Raw genomic sequence first — 18,932 nt, 5'->3', positions numbered from 1 at the left:
CGCGCACACACAGACACACACGGTTAGCCTCTTTTGCTGATTCATATCATTATCAATAGAATACTTTTAGTCCCTCTGCTCTGTCCATTTACACGGATGAATTGTGTCAAAGTCGTGTCTAGTTGTGGCTGTTTAGTGTGTGTGTGTGTGTGTGTGTGTGTCCTGTAGTAGTACTGCAGTTGTAGTTATGACATGATGAGTGGGGATGACTGGTTTATTGGCTTTTGGGCTTGCTTGATTATGAGTGTCACTGATCTAAATCGGTGTCAGGAAGTTAAGAGGAAGTGATGACGTACTCCTTCCTGCGAGCGGACTTGCGTTTCTCCTCGTTGAGTTCGTGAGCCGCGTCTCTCAGCTTGACCTCTGACCCCTGAGGTGTGGCCGGAATTATGTCCAACTGGAGATCCTTACTCTGACAGAGAGAGAGGGAGAGAGGGATGGAGGGAGAAGTTTGGAGAGACATGGGGAGAGATGATTTACAAAAAATGTAAATCCCAAAAAGTATCCAAAAAGTACTTATAAAGAGCGTAGTTATTTTATTATTATTAGGGAAGGGACCAATGTTTCTGCTTAAAGCCATCTTCAGTGTGCAGAGATCATTCTTCATAATGGTTTCCAGCAACCATTATATAGACACCTCACCCCACCTCACCTCACCCCACCCCACCCCACCCCACCTCACCTCACCTCACCCCACCTCACCTCACCCCACCTCACCCCACCTCACCCCACCTCACCTCACCTCACCCCACCTCACCCAACCTCACCCCACCTCACCGTCCCAACCAACCCCCCCCCCCCACCGTCCCAACCGTCCCAACCCCCTTAACTCACAGCCTTGGAGTTAGAGTCAGATGAGATGCCCAGTGCTTTCTCCAGACTGGTCCGGTACTTGTCCATACGCAGGGAGAAGTCTCTGTAGCGTTTGTCCACCGCTGTCACCCACTTCTTTATCTCCACAGCGTGACTATGGCCCTTATCACAGAAGCCATCCGCTAGCTGGATCAGCAGCTTCACACGCTCTTTGGTTTGCTGGAGGGAGAGGGGGGAGGGATGGGGAGGAGGAGAGAGGGGAGAGAGATAGGGTTTGATTTAAAATGTGTAATGTTTGGTCAAAAAATTTTATGACATGAATATGTGTGTGTGTGTGTGTGCGGCGCGTGTTCTTTTCTACCCTGGCTGTGATGTGAAAGTCTTCGTGCTCCTTCAGCAGCTCCTGTGTGTGGTGGATACTGGAGCCGGTGGAGGTGTGTGTTGACAGGTAGAACTCTCCGGTGTCATGGATCCATTCCAGAGCCTGGGGACACACACACAGACCATTGAGGTGGACATTAAGGTAAAGAAATTAGAGATTACAGATGAGAGGACAGAAACAGAGAATGGAATAGAGCTTTGAGTAAGAAAGACAAAGAGAGCTAGAGAGAGCTAAAGAGAGATGGAGAGAGCTAAAGAGAGATGGAGAGCTAAAGAGAGATGGAGAGAGCTAAAGAGAGATGGAGAGAGCTAAAGAGAGATGGAGAGAGATGGAGAGAGATGGAGAGAGCTAAAGAGAGATGGGGAGAGCTAAAGAGAGATGGAGAGAGCTAAAGAGAGATGGAGAGAGATGGAGAGAGATGGAGAAAGCTGGAGAGAGCTAAAGAGAGATGGAGAGAGCTAAAGAGAGATGGAGAGAGCTAAAGAGAGATGGAGAGAGCTAAAGAGAGATGAGAGCTAAAGAGATGGAGAGAGCTAAAGAGAGATGGAGAGCTAAAGAGAGATGGAGAGCGCTGGAGAGAGATGGGGAGAGCTGGAGAGAGATGGAGAAAGCTGGAGAGAGATGGAGAGAGCTAAAGAGAGATGGAGAGAGCTGGGTAGAGATGGAGAAAGCTGGAGAGAGATAAAGAGAGATGGAGAGAGCTGGAGAGAGATGGAGAGAGCTAAAGAGAGATGGAGAGAGCTGGAGAGAGCTGGAGAAAGCTGGAGATAGATAAAGAGAGATGGAGAGAGCTAAAGAGAGCTGAAGAGAGATGGAGAGAGATGTAGAGAGCTAAAGAGAGATGGAGAGAGCTGGAGAGAGCTAAAGATAGCTGGAGAGAGCTAAAGAGAGCAGGAGAGAGCTGAAGAAAGCTAAAGAGAGATGGAGAGAACGAAAGAGAGATGGAGAAAGCTGGAGAGAGATGGAGAGAGATGGAGAGAGCTGGAGAGAGCTAAATAGAGATGGAGAGAGCTAAAGAGAGATGGAGAGAGATGGAGAGAGCTGGAGAGAGATGGAGAGAGCTAAAGAGAGATGGAGAGCTAAAGAGAGATGGAGAGAGCTAAAATGAGATGGAGAGAGCTAAAGAGAGATGGAGAGAGCTAAAGAGAAATGGAGAGAGATGGAGAGAGCTAAAGAGAGATGGGGAGAGCTAAAGAGAGATGGAGAGAGCTAAAGAGAGATGGAGAGAGCTAGAGAGAGATGGAGAGAGCTAAAGAGAGATGGAGAGAGCTAGAGAGAGATGAGAGAGCTGGAGAGAGATGGAGAGAGCTAGAGAGAGATGGAGAGAGCTAGAAAGAGATGGAGAGAGATGGAGAGAGCTAAAGAGAGATGGATAAAGAGCTGGAGAGAGATGGAGAGAGCTGGAGAGAGCTAGAGAGAGATGGAGAGAGCTAAAGAGAGATGGAGAGAGCTAAAGAGAGATGGAGAGAGATGGAGAGAGCTAAAGAGAGATGGAGAACTGGAGAGAGATGGAGAGAGCTAAAGAGAGATGGAGAGAGCTAGAGAGAGATGGAGAGAGCTAAAGAGAGATGGAGAGAGCTGTAGAGAGCTGGAGAGAGATGGAGAGAGCTAAAGAGAGATGGAGAGAGCTAGAGAGAGATGGAGAGAGCTAAAGAGAGATGGAGAGAGCTAGAGAGAGATGAGAGAGCTGGAGAGAGCTAAAGAGAGATGGAGAGAGCTAGAGAGAGATGGAGAGAGCTAGAAAGAGATGGAGAGAGATGGAGAGAGCTAAAGAGAGATGGAGAGAGATGTAGCGCTAGAGAGAGATGGAGAGAGCTAGAGAGAGATGAGAGAGCTGGAGAGAGCTAAAGAGAGATGGAGAGAGCTAGAGAGAGATGGAGAAAGCTGGAGAGAGATGGAGAGAGATGGAGAGAGCTGGAGAGAGATGGAGAGAGCTAAAGAGAGATGGAGAGAGCTAAAGAGAGATGGAGAGATGGAGAGACCTGGAGAGAGATGGAGAAAGCTGGAGAGAGATGGAGAGAGCTAAAGAGAGATGGAGAGCTAAAGAGAGATGGAGAGAGCTAAAATGAGATGGAGAGAGCTAAAGAGAGATGGAGAGAGCTAAAGAGAAATGGAGAGAGATGGAGAGAGCTAAAGAGAGATGGGGAGAGCTAAAGAGAGATGGAGAGAGCTAAAGAGAGATGGAGAGAGATGTAGAGAGCTGGAGAGAGATGGAGAGAGCTAAAGAGAGATGGAGAGAGATTGAGAGAGCTAAAGAGAGATGGAGAGAGCTAGAGAGAGATGAGAGAGCTGGAGAGAGCTAAAGAGAGATGGAGAGCTAGAGAGAGATGGAGAGAGCTAGAGAGAGATGGAGAGAGCTAAAGAGAGATGGAGAGAGCTAGAGAGAGATGGAGAGAGCTAAAGAGAGCAGGAGAGAGCTGAAGAAAGCTAAAGAGAGATGGAGAGAGCGAAAGAGAGATGGAGAAAGCTGGAGAGAGATGGAGAGAGATGGAGAGAGCTGGAGAGAGATGGAGAGAGCTAAAGAGAGATGGAGAGAGCTAAAGAGAGATGGAGAGAGATGGAGAGAGCTGGAGAGAGATGGAGAAAGCTGGAGAGAGATGGAGAGAGCTAAAGAGAGATGGAGAGCTAAAGAGAGATGGAGAGAGCTAAAATGAGATGGAGAGAGCTAAAGAGAGATGGAGAGAGCTAAAGAGAAATGGAGAGAGATGGAGAGAGCTAAAGAGAGATGGGGAGAGCTAAAGAGAGATGGAGAGAGATGTAGAGAGCTGGAGAGAGATGGAGAGAGCTAAAGAGAGCTGGAGAGAGCTAGAAAGAGATGGAGAGAGATGGAGAGAGCTAAAGAGAGATGGATAAAGAGCTGGAGAGAGATGGAGAGAGCTGGAGAGAGCTAGAGAGAGATGGAGAGAGCTAAAGAGAGATGGGGAGAGCTAAAGAGAGATGGAGAGAGCTAAAGAGAGATGGAGAGAGATGTAGAGAGCTGGAGAGAGATGGAGAGAGCTAAAGAGAGATGGAGAGAGCTAGAGAGAGATTGAGAGAGCTAAAGAGAGATGGGGAGAGCTAAAGAGAGATGGAGAGAGCTAAAGAGAGATGGGGAGAGCTAAAGAGAGATGGAGAGAGCTAAAGAGAGATGGAGAGAGATGTAGAGAGCTGGAGAGAGATGGAGAGAGCTAAAGAGAGATGGAGAGAGCTAGAGAGAGATGAGAGAGCTGGAGAGAGCTAAAGAGAGATGGAGAGAGCTGGAGAGAGCTAGAAAGAGATGGAGAGAGATGGAGAGAGCTAAAGAGAGATGGATAAAGAGCTGGAGAGAGATGGAGAGAGCTGGAGAGAGCTAGAGAGAGATGGAGAGAGCTAAAGAGAGATGGAGAGAGATGGAGAGAGCTAAAGAGAGATGGAGAGCTGGAGAGAGATGGAGAGAGCTAAAGAGAGATGGAGAGAGCTAGAGAGAGATGGAGAGAGCTGTAGAGAGCTGGAGAGAGATGGAGAGAGCTAAAGAGAGATGGAGAGAGCTAAAGAGAAATGGAGAGAGATGGAGAGAGCTAAAGAGAGATGGGGAGAGCTAAAGAGAGATGGAGAGAGCTAAAGAGAGATGGAGAGAGATGTAGAGAGCTGGAGAGAGATGGAGAGAGCTAAAGAGAGATGGAGAGAGCTAGAGAGAGATTGAGAGAGCTAAAGAGAGATGGAGAGAGCTAGAGAGAGATGAGAGAGCTGGAGAGAGCTAAAGAGAGATGGAGAGAGCTAGAGAGAGATGGAGAGAGCTAGAAAGAGATGGAGAGAGATGGAGAGAGCTAAAGAGAGATGGATAAAGAGCTGGAGAGAGATGGAGAGAGCTGGAGAGAGCTAGAGGGACATGGAGAGAGCTAAAGAGAGATGGAGAGAGATGGAGAGAGCTAAAGAGAGATGGAGAGCTGGAGAGAGATGGAGAGAGCTAAAGAGAGATGGAGAGAGCTAGAGAGAGATGGAGAGAGCTAAAGAGATATGGAGAGAGCTGTAGAGAGCTGGAGAGAGATGGAGAGAGCTAAAGAGAGATGGAGAGAGCTAGAGAGAGATGGAGAGAGCTAAAGAGAGATGGAGAGAGCTAGAGAGAGATGGAGAGAGCTAGAAAGAGATGGAGAGAGATGGAGAGAGCTAAAGAGAGATGGAGAGAGATGTAGCGCTAGAGAGAGATGGAGAGAGCTAGAGAGAGATGAGAGAGCTGGAGAGAGCTAAAGAGAGATGGAGAGAGCTAGAGAGAGATGGAGAGAGCTGGAGAGAGCTGGAGAGAGCTAGAGAGAGATGGAGAGAGCTAAAGAGAGATGGAGAGAGATGTAGCGCTAGAGAGAGATGGAGAGCTAAAGAGAGATGGAGAGAGCTGGAGAGAGATGGAGAAAGCTAAAGAGAGATGGAGAGAGCTGGAGAGAGATGGAGAGAGCTAAAGAGAGATGGAGAGAGCTAGAGAGAGATTGAGAGAGCTAAAGAGAGATGGAGAGAGATGGAGAGAGCTAGAGAGAGTGAGAGAGCTAAAGAGAGATGGAGAAAGCTGGAGAGAGATGGAGAGAGCTAAAGAGAGATGGAGAGAGCTAGAGAGAGATGGAGAGAGATGGAGAGGGCTAGAGAGAGATGGAGAGAGCTAAAGAGAGATGGAGAGAGATGGAGAGAGCTAGAGAGAGATGGAGAGAGCTAAAGAGAGATAAAGAGAGATGGAGAGAGATGAGGAGAGCTAGAGAGAGATGGAGAGAGCTAGAGAGAGTGTGTAAATTGTGTGTGTACTTGTTTGGCGCTGCGTTCGAACACCACGTATTGCTGGCACTGGTCTAACCGTCTTTTCCTCATGGTCCAGAAATGGAGAACACGGTTCTCTCTCTGTAACAACTCATTCAGGATGTCTGACCACAACACAAACACAGAGATTATACTAATTAGATAGATTGATGTTTTGTGGTTGCTTTAGGAATAGGTAAAAGGTAGAATTACCACACAGTGTGTGTGTATGTGTGTGATACTCACTCTTGACCTGTTGTTCCGGTGCTTTGACATGGCTGAGCATCCCAGGCATGTTAACACTGTTCCTATGCATGTACTTCAGGAACACATCAGCATTGCGTCTGGCCAGGGTACATGCCTAGAGAAGCACACACAGTTAGAGACATGGGTCATAGCTGTAAACGTGTGTGTGTGTGTGTTCTTACCTTGAGGAAGGCCTCTTTCTGTTCCAGGTGTTTGCTGATCATGGGGGTGACGTGATCTGACTCACAGTTAGGACCCAGTTTGTCAGCCCCCCCACACCAGTCCTCTTCCCTCTTATACTCCTGCTCCAGGCTCTCCAACACACTGCACACCTACAGATCACAACACAGGATTAAAACTACAGCTCCCATAATGCCACACCAGTCCTCTTCCCTCTTATACTCCTGCTCCAGGCTCTCCAACACACTGCACATCTACAGATCACAACACAGGATTAAAACTACAGCTCCCATAACTCACCACAGCTCCCATGACATTCCAGGAGGCTTTCCAGCACACCTACAGGACACAGCACAGGCTCCGCCAGTCTCCTTAACTGAAGCTAATCTACTAACGTAACTAGAGCTAGTTAGGTCTACTAGAGCTAAATGTACTTGTAGATGGCTACAGAAGTATTTACAGTGCCTTGCGAAAGTATTCGGCCCCCTTGAACTTTGCGACCTTTTGCCACATTTCAGGCTTCAAACATAAAGATATAAAACTGTATTTTTTTGTGAAGAATCAACAACAAGTGGGGCACAATCATGAAGTGGAACAACATTTATTGGATATTTCAAACTTTTTTAACAAATCAAAAACTGAAAAATTGGGCGTGCAAAATTATTCAGCCCCTTTACTTTCAGTGCAGCAAACTCTCCTAAGAAGTTCAGTGAGGATCTCTGAATGATCCAATGTTGACCTAAATGACTAATGATGATAAATACAATCCACCTGTGTGTAATCAAGTCTCCGTATAAATGCACCTGCACTGTGATAGTCTCAGAGGTCCGTTAAAAGCGCAGAGAGCATCATGAAGAACAAGGAACACACCAGGCAGGTCCGAGATACTGTTGTGAAGAAGTTTAAAGCCGGATTTGGATACAAAAATATTTCCCAAGCTTTAAACATCCCAAGGAGCACTGTGCAAGCGATAATATTGAAATGGAAGGAGTATCAGACCACTGCAAATCTACCAAGACCTGGCCGTCCCTCTAAACTTTCAGCTCATACAAGGAGAAGGCTGATCAGAGATGCAGCCAAGAGGCCCATGATCACTCTGGATGAACTGCAGAGATCTACAGCTGAGGTGGGAGACTCTGTCCATAGGACAACAATCAGTCGTGTATTGCACAAATCTGGCCTTTATGGAAGAGTGGCAAGAAGAAAGCCATTTCTTAAAGATATCCATAAAAAGTGTTGTTTAAAGTTTGCCACAAGCCACCTGGGAGACACACCAAACATGTGGAAGAAGGTGCTCTGGTCAGATGAAACCAAAATGGAACTTTTTGGCAACAATGCAAAACGTTATGTTTGGCGTAAAAGCAACACAGCTGAACACACCATCCCCACTGTCAAACATGGTGGTGGCAGCATCATGGTTTGGGCCTGCTTTTCTTCAGCAGGGACAGGGAAGATGGTTAAAATTGATGGGAAGATGGATGGAGCCAAATACAGGACCATTCTGGAAGAAAACCTGATGGAGTCTGCAAAAGACCTGAGACTGGGACGGAGATTTGTCTTCCAACAAGACAATGATCCAAAACATAAAGCAAAATCTACAATGGAATGGTTCAAAAATAAACATATCCAGGTGTTAGAATGGCCAAGTCAAAGTCCAGACCTGAATCCAATCGAGAATCTGTGGAAAGAACTGAAAACTGCTGTTCACAAATGCTCTCCATCCAACCTCACTGAGCTCGAGCTGTTTTGCAAGGAGGAATGGGAAAAAATGTCAGTCTCTCGATGTGCAAAACTGATAGAGACATACCCCAAGCGACTTACAGCTGTAATCGCAGCAAAAGGTGGCGCTACAAAGTATTAACTTAAGGGGGCTGAATAATTTTGCACGCCCAATTTTTCAGTTTTTGATTTGTTAAAAAAGTTTGAAATATCCAATAAATGTCGTTCCACTTCATGATTGTGTCCCACTTGTTGTTGATTCTTCACAACAAAATACAGTTTTATATCTTTATGTTTGAAGCCTGAAATGTGGCAAAAGGTTGCAAAGTTCAAGGGGGCCGAATACTTTCGCAAGGCACTGTATCTAACGATGTTATTAGGGAATTACAACACCTATTAGAGTACTATCTCCCTACCTGTCATTACATAATAACCCATAACTATAACAGCCACAGCACCCCCTACCTGTTCGGAGGTCTTGTAGAAGGCTACAGAGGCGTTGACCAGCTTCAGCCTGTCCTCCATCTTCAACATGAGCTGCTGCCAGTGGGACGCTACGTTCTCAGCACAGTCTCTGATCAGGTCCATGTCATAGTGGTTGGCCTGGAGTAACGCCTCAGCCTTCTGCTGCACCTGCAGAGCACTCTGGTGGGTTTTCTACGAGGAGGAGAGCAGAGAGGGATGAGGAGAGACACAGAATATCGTAGCTCTGTGTTGCACCTTATAGTAGAGTTTTATTCTAGAATATCAGATATGTTTAAAGAAATGAGCGAGGGAAAAGGTAAACAGGAGGGAGGAAAAAGCAAGAGAAAGTGGGAGAGATGAAGTGAAATCTGAGCTTGTGAGATCAGGCTGGTTAAACAAGGCTAAAGGGATATAGAGCTACTGTAGGGAGAAAGAAACATAAAGAGAGAATATATATATATGTACTTATTATTGTGTATAAAAAGGATGTGTGTTGGTGTTTGCTCACCTCGATGGCATGCTGGAACTGTTCGTGTTCTCTCTGTAGCTGTTCTGCTTCCTGTAGAGAACTGGCTGTGATCAGACCAGCATTCAGCATAGACTCCCCATTACGGATCCAGCCCAGGACCTGCACAGACCAGGAACCAGGATAGAAGTTATCATGAGAGCATTTTAGTACGGTTTCCACTGGTACTTGGTTGGTATTTACTATGGTATCATTTCTACTGGTATTTAATAGGAAATTATGTGGTATCAATTGATGGTTTTGGTGTCATCTGTGTGTGTGTGTGTGTGTGTGTGTGTGTGTGTGTGTATACCTGTTTGACTTCGGCCTGCAGGTGTCGTAACTGTACACACTGCTCCAGGTGTCTCCTGTGTTGTTCGCCTGCGACGTCCAACTCCTGCTGCTTCTCATGGAGGAACTCCAGCAGGTCCTGAACACGAGTAGCCATGTCCACATCTCTGTCACACAGCAACTCTACACCTGGAGGGAGAGGACAGGGAGAGGACAGGGAGAGATGGGAAAAGAGAAGAGAGGGAGAGGACAGGGAGAGATGGGAAAAGAGAAGATAGGGAGAAGACAGGGAGAGATGGGAAAAGAGAAGAGAGGGAGAGGACAGGGAGAGGTGGGAAAAGAGAAGATAGGGAGAGGACAGGGAGAGATGGGAAAAGAAAAGAGAGGACAGGGAGAGGACAGGGAGAGGTGGGAAAAGAGAAGAGAGGGAGAGGACAGGGAGAGGTGAGAAAAGAGAAGAGAGGACAGGGAGAGGACAGGGAGCGGTGGGAAAAGAGAAGAGAGGACAGGGAGAGGACAGGGAGAGATGGGAAAAGAGAAGAGAGGGAGAGGACAGGGAGAGGTGGGAAAAGAGAAGATAGGGAGAGGACAGTGAGAGATGGGAAAAGAGAAGAGAGGACAGGGAGAGGACAGGGAGAGATGGGAAAAGAGAAGAGAGGGAGAGGACAGGGAGAGATGGGAAAAGAGAAGAGAGGACAGGGAGAGGACAGGGAGAGGTGGGAAAAGAGAAGAGAGGGAGAGGACAGGGAGAGATGGGAAAAGAGAAGAGAGAACAGGGAGAGGACAGGGAGAGATGGGAAAAGAGAAGAGAGGGAGAGGACAGGGAGAGATGGGAAAAGAGAAGATAGGGAGAGGACAGGGAGAGGACAGGGAGAGGTGGGAAAAGAGAAGATAGGGAGAGGACAGGGAGAGGACAGGGAGAGGTGGGAAAAGAGAAGAGAGGGAGAGAAAGGCAAGGAGAGAGAGCAAGTCATTCCACTCCTCCTACAAAACGGGCTATCACAGTAGCTAATTGTCTGTGTGTGTGTGTGTGTGTGTGTGTGTGTGTGTGTGTGTGTGTGTGTGTGTGTGTGTGTGTGTGTGTGTCTGCATATCTGACAATGTAAGCTCTGTTGTGCACACGTGTGTACTGCTACTCACCAGAGGCCTGTACTTCGTTGACGTACTGCAACAGTTCCTGTCCCTGGTGGATGACATCAAAGGTCAGGTTGTTCATGGTCAGGGCCTTGTCAGCGTGGTGCTGGAGTCTCTGTTCTGCCAAGGTTAGGTCCTCTGTATCAAACTCACTCATCTGAACACTCAACTCCTCGTTCCATGACTCCAGGTCTGAGATGATCTAGGGGGAGGGAGAAAGAGAGAGATAGGTGAGATATATAGACTCCAGGTCTGAGATGATCTAGGGGGAGGGAGAGAGATAGGTGAGATATATAGACTCCAGGTCTGAGATGATCTAGGGGGAGGGAGAGAGATAGGTGAGATATATAGACTCCAGGTCTGATATGATCTGGGGGAGAGAGAGAGAGAGATAGGTGAGATATATAGACTCCAGGTCTGAGATGATCTGGGGGAGAGAGAGAGAGAGATATGTGAGATATATAGACTCCAGGTCTGAGATGATCTGGGGGAGAGAGAGAGAGAGATATGTGAGATATATAGACTCCAGGTCTGAGATTATCTGGGGGGAGAGAGAGAGAGATAGGTGAGATATATAGACTCCAGGTCTGAGATGATCTGGGGGAGAGAGAGAGAGAGAGAGATAGGTGAGATATATAGACTCCAGGTCTGAGATGATCTAGGGAGAAAGAGAGAGATAGGTGAGATATATAGACTCCAGGTCTGAGATGATCTAGGGGGAGGGAGAGAGATAGGTGAGATATATAGACTCCAGGTCTGAGATGATCTGGGGGAGAGAGAGAGAGAGATAGGTGAGATATATAGACTCCAGGTCTTAGATGATCTGGGGGAGGGAGAGAGAGAGATAGGTGAGATATATAGACTTCAGGTCTGAGATGATTTAGGGGAGGGAGAGAGAGAGATAGGTGAGATATATAGACTTCAGGTCTGAGATGATTTAGGGGAGGGAGAGAGAGAGATAGGTGAGATATATAGACTTCAGGTCTGAGATGATCTAGGGGAGGGAGAGAGATAGGTGAGATATATAGACTCCAGGTCTGAGATGATCTAGGGGGAGGGAGAGAGATAGGTGCGATATATAGACTTCAGGTCTGAGATGATCTAGGGGGAGGGAGAGAGATAGGTGAGATATATAGACTCCAGGTCTGAGATGATCTAGGGGAGGGAGAGAAATAGGTGAGATATATAGACTTCAGGTCTGAGATGATCTAGGGGAGGGAGAGAGATAGGTGAGATATATAGTCTTCAGGTCTGAGATGATCTAGGGGGAGGGAGAGAGATAGGTGAGATATATAGACTCCAGGTCTGAGATGATCTAGGGGAGGGAGAGAGAGAGATAGGTGAGATATATAGACTCCAGGTCTGAGATGATCTAGGGGAGGGAGAGAGAGAGAGATAGGTGAGATATATAGACTCCAGGTCTGAGATGATCTAGGGGAGGGAGAGAGATAGGTGAGATATAGAGTCTCCAGGTCTGAGATGATCTGGGGGAGGGAGAGAGAGAGAGATAGGTGAGATATATAGTCTCCAGGTCTGAGATGATCTGGGGGAGGGAGAGAGAGAGATATGTGAGATATATAGACTCCAGGTCTGAGATGATCTGGGGGAGGGAGAGAGAGAGATAGGTGAGATATATAGACTCCAGGTCTGAGATGATCTAGGGGAGGGAGAGAGATAGGTGAGATATAGAGTCTCCAGGTCTGAGATGATCTAGGGGGAGGGAGAGAGAGAGATAGGTGAGATATATAGACTCCAGGTCTGAGATGATCTAGGGGGAGGGAGAGAGATAGGTGAGATATATAGACTCCAGGTCTGAGATGATCTAGGGGGAGGGAGAGAGATAGGTGAGATATATAGACTCCAGGTCTGACATGATCTGAGAAAAACAGAGAGAGAGTGGGACAGAGACAGAGACAAAGACTGAGACAGGTGTGGATACACACAAGTACACATATAAGGAAAAACTTGCACACACACGAGGTGAGGAGACACACACACACATAAGGTGAAGATACACACACGAGGTGAGGAGACACACACAAGGTGAAGATACACACACGAGGTGAGGAGACACACACACACACATAAGGTGAAGATACACACACGAGGTGAGGAGACACACCCATAAGGTGAAGATACACACACACGAGGTGAGGAGACACACACACATAAGGTTAAGATACACACACGAGGTGAGGAGACACACACACATAAGGTGAAGATATACACACACAAGGTGAGGAGACACACACACACATAAGGTGAAGATACATACACGAGGTGAGGAGACACACACCCATAAGGTGAAGATATACACACAAGAGGTGAGGAGACACACACATAAAGTGAAGATATACACACACGAGGTGAGGAGACACACACACATAAGGTGAAGATATACACACACGAGGTGAGGAGACACGTGTATGACATTTATCAGGTCATCTGAAGACTACATTTAACCACTGCGCTAAAGAAGAGACAAGGGTACTTCACAGGAACCACCTCTGCCACACACTCACGTCGATGGCGTCCCTCTCGAAGATGCGTAGCTGCAGGAAGAGTTCTAGTTTGATCTTCCTCTCCTGAAACAGCTCCTCCATCTGAGCCTGGGCCTCGTCCAGCTGCTGTAGAACACTCTCTATGTGGTTTATAGAGCTGTTGTGGGGAGTCTTGTTACTGGAGATAGCAGAGTCCCTACAACACGAGAGAACACACACACACACACACTGAAGAAAATACAAAGTTGGACATACACACACACCTTATTCGGTGCAGCGGTAATTTCACTGGCAATGCTTCAATCATTGTATAATCACACACACACGCGCACACACACACACGCACACACACACACCTCTAATCTCTCACACACACACAGTGTTGTAGCAGGAGTCCTGGGGGATGTTACACAAGAAGCCACACTGTTATGAAACCAGCATTATGTAACAATACTCAGAGGACAGAATACACCAGGGATGGAGACATAGAGAGAGAGATCGCTTCAGTGTGTGTGTGTGTGTGTGTGTAGGAGGGCCAGGTCTCACCCCACACACTTGATGAAAATACAACCAGAATCCTGGTCAGAGCAGTCAAATACATGCAGCTCTTCTAACTTTCAACCTCCTACTCCTTCTCATCTCTCCCTCATCTCTCAATGCCCTTTCTATCTCCGCTGCCAGTTCACTATGGGAGGATGCTATTCTCTCTCTACCTCCTCTGCCAGTTCACTATGGGAGGCTGTTGGTTCTCTCTCTCTCTCTCCTCTGCCAGTTCACTATGGGAGGATGCTGTTCTCTCTCTCTCTCCTCTGCCAGTTCACTATGGGAGGCTGTTGGATCTCTCTCTCTCTCCTCGACCAGTTCACTATGGGAGGCTGTTGGTTCTCTCTCTCTCTCCTCTGCCAGTTCACTATGGGAGGCGGTTGGTTCTCTCTCTCTCTCCTCTGCCGGTTCACTATGGGAGGCTGTTGGTTCTCTCTCTCTCTCCTCTACCAGTTCACTATGGGAGGCTGTTGGTTCTCTCTCTCTCTCTCCTCTACCAGTTCACTATGGGAGGCTGTTGGTTCTCTCTCTCTCTCTCTCTCTGGGAGGCTGTTGATTCTCTCTCTCTCTCCTCTGCCAGTTCACTATGGGAGGCTGTTGGTTCTCACTCTCTCTCCTCGACCAGTTCACTATAGGAGGCTGTTGGTTCTCTCTCTCTCTCCTCGACCAGTTCACTATGGGAGGCTGTTGGTTCTCTCTCTCTCTCTCTGGGAGGCTGTTGATTATCTCTCTCTCTCCTCTGCCAGTTCACTATGGGAGGCTGTTGATTCTCTCCCTCTGGGAGGCTGTTGATTCTCTCTCTCTCTCCTCTGCCAGTTCACTATGGGAGGCTGTTGATTCTCTCTCTCTCTCTCTCTGGGAGGCTGTTGATTCTCTCTCTCTCTCCTCTACCAGTTCACTATGGGAGGCTGTTGGTTCTCACACTCTCTCCTCTGCCAGTTCACTACGGGAGGCTGTTGATTCTCTCTCTCTCTCCTCTGCCAGTTCACTACGGGAGGCTGTTGGTTCTCTCTTTCTCTCCTTTACCAGTTCACTATGGGAGGCTGTTGGTTCTCTCTCTCTCTCTCTTGGAGGCTGTTGATTCTCTCTCTCTCTCTCTATGGGAGGCTGTTGATTCTCTCTCTCTCTCCTCTGCCAGTTCACTATGGGAGGATGCTGTTGTCTCTCTCTCTCCTCTGCCAGTTCACTATGGGAGGCTGTTGAATCTCTCTCTCTCTCCTCTGCCAGTTCACTATGGGAGGCTGTTGGTTCTCTTTCTCTCTCTCCTCTGCCAGTTCAATATGGGAGGATGCTGTTGTCTCTCTCTCTCCTCTGCCAGTTCACTATGGGAGGTTGTTGGTTATCTCTCTCCCTCCTCTGCCAGTTCACTATGGGAGGCTGTTGGTTATCTCTCTCCCTCCTCTGCCAGTTCACTATGGGAGGCTGTTGGTTCTCTCTCTCTCTCGCTCTCTCTCTCTGGGAGGCTGTTGATTCTCTCTCTCTCTTCTGCCAGTTCACTATGGGAGGCTGTTGGTTCTCACTCTCTCTCCTCGACCAGTTCACTATGGGAGGCTGTTGGTTCTCTCTCTCTCTCTCTCTCTCTCTGGGAGGCTGTTGATTCTCTCTCTCTCTCCTTTGCCAGTTCACTATGGGAGGCTGTTGATTCTCTCCCTCTCTCACTGGGAGGCTGTTGATTCTCTCTCTCTCTCCTCTGCCAGTTCACTATGGGAGGCTGTTGATTCTCTCTATCTCTCTCTGGAAGGCTGTTGATTCTCTCTCTCTCTCCTCTACCAGTTCACTATGGGAGGCTGTTGGTTCTCACTCTCTCTCCTCTGCCAGTTCACTACGTGAGGCTGTTGGTTCTCTCTCTCTCTCTCTCCTCTGCCAGTTCACTATGGGAGGCTGTTGGTTCTCTCTCTCTCCTCTGCCAGTTCACTACGGGAGGCTGTTGGTTCTCTCTCTCTCTCCTTTACCAGTTCACTATGGGAGGCTGTTAATTCTCTCTCTCTCTCTGGGAGACTGTTGATTCTCTCTCTCTCTCTATGGGAGTATGTTGATTCTCTCTCTCTCTCTCCTCTGTCAGTTCACTATGGGAGGATGCTGTTGTCTCTCTCTCTCCTCTGCCAGTTCACTATGGGAGGCTGTTGAATCTCTCTCTCTCTCTCCTCTGCCAGTTCACTATGGGAGGCTGTTGGTTCTTTTTCTCTCTCTCCTCTGCCAGTTCAATATGGGAGGATGCTGTTGTCTCTCTCTCTCCTCTGCCAGTTCACTATGGGAGGTTGTTGGTTATCTCTCTCCCTCCTCTGCCAGTTCACTATGGGAGGCTGTTGGTTCTCTCTCTCTCTCGCTCTCTCTCTCCTCTGCCAGTTCACTATGGGAGGCTGTTGGTTCTCACTCTCTCTCCTCGACCAGTTCACTATGGGAGGCTGTTGGTTCTCTCTCTCTCTCTCTGGGAGGCTGTTGATTCTCTCTCTCTCTCCTTTGCCAGTTCACTATGGGAGGCTGTTGATTCTCTCCCTCTCTCTCTGGGAGGCTGTTGATTCTCTCTCTCTCTCCTCTGCCAGTTCACTATGGGAGGCTGTTGATTCTCTCTCTCTCTCTCTGGAAGGCTGTTGATTCTCTCTCTCTCTCCTCTACCAGTTCACTATGGGAGGCTGTTGGTTCTCACTCTCTCTCCTCTGCCAGTTCACTACGGGAGGCTGTTGGTTCTCTCTCTCTCTCTCTCCTCTGCCAGTTCACTATGGGAGGCTGTTGGTTCTCTCTCTCTCTCCTCTGCCAGTTCACTACGGGAGGCTGTTGGTTCTCTCTCTCTCTCCTTTACCAGTTCACTATGGGAGGCTGTTGGTTCTCTCTCTCTCTCTGGGAGGCTGTTGATTCTCTCTCTCTCTCTATGGGAGTCTGTTGATTCTCTCTCTCTCTCTCCTCTGCCAGTTCACTATGGGAGGATGCTGTTGTCTCTCTCCCTCCTCTGCCAGTTCACTATGGGAGGCTGTTGGTTATCTCTCTCCCTCCTCTGCCAGTTCACTATGGGAGGCTGTTGGTTCTCTCTCTCTCTCGCTCTCTCTCTCTGGGAGGCTGTTGATTCTCTCTCTCTCCTCTGCCAGTTCACTATGGGAGGCTGTTGGTTCTCACTCTCTCTCCTCGACCAGTTCACTATGGGAGGCTGTTGGTTCTCTCTCTCTCTCTCTCTCTCTCTCTGGGAGGCTGTTGATTCTCTCTCTCTCTCCTTTGCCAGTTCACTATGGGAGGCTGTTGATTCTCTCCCTCTCTCACTGGGAGGCTGTTGATTCTCTCTCTCTCTCCTCTGCCAGTTCACTATGGGAGGCTGTTGATTCTCTCTCTCTCTCTCTGGAAGGCTGTTGATTCTCTCTCTCTCTCCTCTACCAGTTCACTATGGGAGGCTGTTGGTTCTCACTCTCTCTCCTCTGCCAGTTCACTACGGGAGGCTGTTGGTTCTCTCTCTCTCTCTCTCCTCTGCCAGTTCACTATGGGAGGCTGTTGGTTCTCTCTCTCTCCTCTGCCAGTTCACTACGGGAGGCTGTTGGTTCTCTCTCTCTCTCCTTTACCAGTTCACTATGGGAGGCTGTTGGTTCTCTCTCTCTCTCTGGGAGGCTGTTGATTCTCTCTCTCTCTCTATGGGAGTCTGTTGATTCTCTCTCTCTCTCTCCTCTGCCAGTTCACTATGGGAGGCTGTTGGTTCTCTCTCTCTCTCCTCTGCCAGTTCACGATGGGAGGATGCTGTTGTCTCTCTCTCTCTCTCCTCTGCCAGTTCACAATGGGAGGATGCTGTTGTCTCTCTCTCTCTCTCTGGGAGGCTGTTGATTCTCTCTCTCTCTCCTCTACCAGTTCACTATGGGAGGCTGTTGGTTCTCTCTCTCTCTCTCTGGGAGGATGTTGATTCTCTCTCTCTCTCCTCTGCCAGTTCACAATGGGAGGATGCTGTTGTCTCTCTCTCTCTCTCTGGAAGGCTGTTGATTCTCTATCTCTCTCCTCTACCAGTTCACTATGGGAGGCTGTTGGTTCTCACTCTCTCTCCTCTGCCAGTTCACTACGGGAGGCTGTTGGTTCTCTCTCTCTCTCTCTCCTCTGTCAGTTCACTATGGGAGGCTGTTGGTTCTCTCTCTCTCTCCTCTGCCAGTTCACTACGGGAGGCTGTTGGTTCTCTCTCTCTCTCCTTTACCAGTTCACTATGGGAGGCTGTTGGTTCTCTCTCTCTCTCTGGGAGGCTGTTGATTCTCTCTCTCTCTCTATGGGAGTCTGTTGATTCTCTCTCTCTCTCTCCTCTGCCAGTTCACTATGGGAGGATGCTGTTGTCTCTCTCCCTCCTCTGCCAGTTCACTATGGGAGGCTGTTGGTTATCTCTCTCCCTCCTCTGCCAGTTCACTATGGGAGGCTGTTGGTTCTCTCTCTCTCTCGCTCTCTCTCTCTGGGAGGCTGTTGATTCTCTCTCTCTCCTCTGCCAGTTCACTATGGGAGGCTGTTGGTTCTCACTCTCTCTCCTCGACCAGTTCACTATGGGAGGCTGTTGGTTCTCTCTCTCTCTCTCTCTCTCTCTGGGAGGCTGTTGATTCTCTCTCTCTCTCCTTTGCCAGTTCACTATGGGAGGCTGTTGATTCTCTCCCTCTCTCACTGGGAGGCTGTTGATTCTCTCTCTCTCTCCTCTGCCAGTTCACTATGGGAGGCTGTTGATTCTCTCTCTCTCTCTCTGGAAGGCTGTTGATTCTCTCTCTCTCTCCTCTACCAGTTCACTATGGGAGGCTGTTGGTTCTCACTCTCTCTCCTCTGCCAGTTCACTACGGGAGGCTGTTGGTTCTCTCTCTCTCTCTCTCCTCTGCCAGTTCACTATGGGAGGCTGTTGGTTCTCTCTCTCTCCTCTGCCAGTTCACTACGGGAGGCTGTTGGTTCTCTCTCTCTCTCCATTACCAGTTCAATATGGGAGGCTGTTGGTTCTCTCTCTCTCTCTGGGAGGCTGTTGATTCTCTCTCTCTCTCTCTATGGGAGTCTGTTGATTCTCTCTCTCTCTCTCCTCTGCCAGTTCACTATGGGAGGCTGTTGGTTCTCTCTCTCTCTCCTCTGCCAGTTCACTATGGGAGGATGCTGTTGTCTCTCTCTCTCTCTCCTCTGCCAGTTCACAATGGGAGGATGCTGTTGTCTCTCTCTCTCTCTCTGGGAGGCTGTTGATTCTCTCTCTCTCTCCTCTACCAGTTCACTATGGGAGGCTGTTTGTTCTCTCTCTCTCTCTCTGGGAGGATGTTGATTCTCTCTCTCTCTCCTCTGCCAGTTCACTACGGGAGACTGTTGGTTCTCTCTCTCTCTCTCTCTCTGGGAGGCTGTTGATTCTCTCTCTCTCTCCTCTGCCAGTTCACCATGGGAGGATGCTGTTGTCTCTCTCTCTCTCTGGGAGGCTGTTGATTCTCTCTCTCTCTCCTCTACCAGT

General features: G+C 48.4%; 1 protein-coding gene across 4 annotated transcripts in view; it reads right to left on the bottom strand.

Annotated features, from left to right (window-relative positions):
- LOC139373626 (triple functional domain protein) overlaps positions 1 to 18,932 on the bottom strand; it is a 130,879-nt gene that overhangs the window by 33,947 nt on the left and 78,000 nt on the right. For all 4 annotated transcript variants that reach the window (XM_071114346.1, XM_071114347.1, XM_071114349.1 and 1 more), the window contains exons 16-26: positions 12,995 to 13,169; positions 10,479 to 10,674; positions 9,361 to 9,527; positions 9,051 to 9,170; positions 8,543 to 8,734; positions 6,361 to 6,510; positions 6,179 to 6,293; positions 5,942 to 6,057; positions 1,175 to 1,297; positions 835 to 1,032; positions 297 to 412 (exon numbers count right to left, since the gene is read on the bottom strand). In XM_071114346.1, the coding sequence (XP_070970447.1) occupies positions 297 to 412; positions 835 to 1,032; positions 1,175 to 1,297; positions 5,942 to 6,057; positions 6,179 to 6,293; positions 6,361 to 6,510; positions 8,543 to 8,734; positions 9,051 to 9,170; positions 9,361 to 9,527; positions 10,479 to 10,674; positions 12,995 to 13,169 (1,668 nt within the window). The remainder of the gene's footprint in view (positions 1 to 296; positions 413 to 834; positions 1,033 to 1,174; positions 1,298 to 5,941; positions 6,058 to 6,178; positions 6,294 to 6,360; positions 6,511 to 8,542; positions 8,735 to 9,050; positions 9,171 to 9,360; positions 9,528 to 10,478; positions 10,675 to 12,994; positions 13,170 to 18,932) is intronic.

Source organism: Oncorhynchus clarkii, chromosome 18 (assembly GCF_045791955.1).
Source record: "Oncorhynchus clarkii lewisi isolate Uvic-CL-2024 chromosome 18, UVic_Ocla_1.0, whole genome shotgun sequence".
Lineage (NCBI taxonomy): Eukaryota > Metazoa > Chordata > Actinopteri > Salmoniformes > Salmonidae > Oncorhynchus > Oncorhynchus clarkii.
This window is presented reverse-complemented; position numbering and strand designations above follow the sequence as displayed.